This window comes from Cannabis sativa, chromosome 1 (assembly GCF_029168945.1).
Source record: "Cannabis sativa cultivar Pink pepper isolate KNU-18-1 chromosome 1, ASM2916894v1, whole genome shotgun sequence".
Taxonomy (NCBI): domain Eukaryota; kingdom Viridiplantae; phylum Streptophyta; class Magnoliopsida; order Rosales; family Cannabaceae; genus Cannabis; species Cannabis sativa.
In genome coordinates, this window is record NC_083601.1 from 27,593,033 (window position 1) to 27,595,911 (window position 2,879).

At 35.5% G+C, this 2,879-nt stretch overlaps 1 protein-coding gene across 1 annotated transcript; it reads right to left on the bottom strand.

Moving 5' to 3' along the window:
* Positions 1-1,562: 1,562 nt before the first annotated feature.
* LOC133032729 (uncharacterized) lies at positions 1,563-2,592 on the bottom strand. The gene is made up of 3 exons (XM_061106966.1): positions 2,273-2,592; positions 1,865-2,185; positions 1,563-1,756 (listed from the first exon to the last, which is right to left on the bottom strand). The coding sequence occupies exons 1-3, from the start codon at positions 2,348-2,350 to the stop codon at positions 1,646-1,648; spliced, it is 510 nt and encodes a 169-aa protein (XP_060962949.1). The 5' UTR covers positions 2,351-2,592; the 3' UTR covers positions 1,563-1,645.
* Between the last annotated feature and the right edge of the window lie 287 nt (positions 2,593-2,879).

Genomic DNA, 2,879 nt, shown 5'->3' on the forward strand with positions numbered 1-2,879 from the left:
CCAACATTATTGTTCACATTAGCAGCCATGATTTCTGATGTTTCGGCGATTCTTTGAAACTCTTTCTTGCCTCTTGTTCTTTCGATTCTTCCTGCAAGTTTTCTCAATTTCAGGATCAACTGGTAATATGACTGATTGTCCTTGACGGCGCATGCACTTAGGATTCCTGAAATAAATAAAGAAAATATTGCAAGAAAAAGGTTAGAAAAATCAGCAAGAGAAAATATACCAAAGTAGAAGTTAGTATAATTTTATGTAATATCAATCTTTATACAATTCCCCGGCAACGGCGCCAAAAACTTGTTGCTATATTTTTAAACACTACGCAAGTATACGCAATCAAGTAGTAAATCTCACACAGGTGAGGTCGATCCCACAGGGAATTGGATTAAGTACCACTAAATTATACTTATGATTCTATTCGGTAAATCAAAAGCAATTATGATTTAAAAACAGTAAAATATGAAAGAAATTCAGAAAACTTAATAACACAGTTTAAAGTTGAGCAAGATGAGACAATAGGGAGGAGAATTCTGTTGTTGTTTACCCAAATCGTTAATGATTAATTACTATCCTATTCTTGAAGTGAATGACAGATTATGAAACAACCTAGCTCCTTTCAGATCTTCTAGATTCTAAATCACATGTTATCTAATTAATTCCTTAATTAAACTAACATGAAATCAGCATTAAGCAATAATCTACTCGTCACATAAGTCATGTAAATACTTTCGTTTCACATAGAACATCGATTATCTTAATTTTAGCATTCTCAATTCTCACTTTTCAGATTTTGAATTGAGATCATAGAACATGCACAAGGTGATCAATCTTAAACATGAAATTAAGAACAAATTAAGATAATTTCACACACAAGAATTGAGGAATGGTAATTAAACATTAACTAGGCAAAACATTAAACAACAATCATCATCCTCCCTAAATGGGAAATTTAGTTCAGAAACAAATCCATAACCATTCCTATAGCAATATTCAACATAAATAAATTAAAGAGGAATAAAGAAAAGAACTGTTGGAGGATGAATTCTGGATCTTCACTTGAATCTCTATGCTCTTCCTGCCGCTCTCAGCTGTGTTTTAGGGTTCTCAATCGCTCTCCCTGACTTCCAATCGCAGTTTTCTATTTATAATTGAAATTTAGGGTTCGATGGACGAAAATGCCCCTGGTCCGTACGGGATCTCGCCGCGGCCAAGCTTCCTCTCGCCGCGGCGAGAAATTGCCAAATTTAGGCTCTCTCTGTATCTCGTAACTCGCCGCGGCGAGCCTCTTCATCGTCGCGGCGACTGATGCTTCTGAATTCTCGAGATCTAGCCGCGGCCAAGTTGTGTTTAGCCGCGGCCAGATATGCACAAAAACTCAAAAATTGAGTTTTCTTCGGCTCAGCACGTCTTTTAATGAATTTCTGCACCCGAGACCTCTTTTATTCCAAAGAACCTGAAAACATAGAAAACAAGCGTAATTCCGTCCCAACACAGCTAAAAACGCACATAAATTGGATCCAAAACATAGGCTAAAAATAGCCTAACACTTCCTATCAAGCTCCTTGATCAGTTCCTCCTATTTAAATCAAAATTATTAGAATATGTAATTAATATAAAATATAAATTTTAATAATAAATAATTTTAATCACTTACATAATCTTTTGCAGCTAATTCATTAACGAAATTTCCAGACGGTTTTTTCACATGGATCTCCTTCCATGCTTCAACTACATGCTCTCCAGGAGGACCCCCCTATACAAATATAAACAATTAAATTAGTTTATTATAAGAAAAAAATATTATTAACTATTAAAGAATTTTTTTTATGAAACATTTAACAATTAAAGAATTAATACATACCATTCCGTGGCGTATGGACGCCAACGATTTTGTGCCTTGCGTTGTTGGATATTTCATTAGTTGCCGATTCGATTTATTTTTAGTTGAACGATTCAAAAATGCCTCGCTAACGAACAATTCGCAAACCGGTTTCCAAGTCTCGGTATTCAAGTAGTCAGGGGGGAATTTGAGAACTGTGTCCCAATCTTCTGGTTTTTTGTAATGTTGTTTAAAATGCTTGTGTCTGAGCGTCTTTCGCTCACTATACCGCTCCGCCATCACCGAATATAAAGTCCCCATAAGTAGGTCTCGGTGGGGATTCCCATCGATATCAAAGTAGTACTATGTAATAAAATAATTTAAAATTATGTTAATTTGTAAATGAGGACATAAAATTATTACAACCTTTAATAATTAAAAATCACTCACTCTGATTCGATTGAGCACTTGATCCTTGTATTGTTGGGGTACATCGGAAAAATTTAGATGACCACCCGGGCACAACATGCTCACTTGTTGGCCAAGAAATCGAACATAATTGCTGGCTTCAGTGCCAACTACTTTGCCGGTTTCAAGATCTACCTCCACCGGTAAGGGCTTACCAGCTTCTCTCCTTTTTTTTTTTCGAGATTAGCGTTTGCGGCAACCCCACGACCCTTTCTGACCGGAGGTGGAACTATATATATTCGAGGGAAAAATAATTTTATTAGTAAATCATACATTCACTATTTATATTCAGAACAATTGTAGATTTGAAAAAATATGAAAACCTGCTTCGCAAGACGACGGTACCCTAGAAAGGATCAGGGGGATCCCGCGCCATCACCATCCCCACCGTGGTATGTCGCTAACGTAGCTGACATTTTACTTTACTTTGAAGACGGAAAAAAACGTAAGAATTCACAAATGTGAAACACATAATTGAAATATAAGTATTTAAAATGTTAATACGAAAGAAATTAAATATTCCTTTAATTGTAAAAAATTTTAGTAACAAATGTTTACAAAATAAAAGTTACACTGAAGAATCACTATC

What these genes read in the sequence shown, in the direction of transcription:
- LOC133032729 (XM_061106966.1), bottom strand. Translation starts at nt 2,350, where the DNA reads ATGTTGTGCCCGGGTGGTCATCTAAATTTTTCCGATGTACCCCAACAA. An exon ending in AAGTGCTCAATCGAATCAGA is followed by an intron (nt 2,186 to 2,272) that starts GTGAGTGATTTT and finishes TTTATTACATAG; the next exon opens with TACTACTTTGATATCGATGG. An exon ending in CGTCCATACGCCACGGAATG is followed by an intron (nt 1,757 to 1,864) that starts GTATGTATTAAT and finishes ATATTTGTATAG; the next exon opens with GGGGGTCCTCCTGGAGAGCA.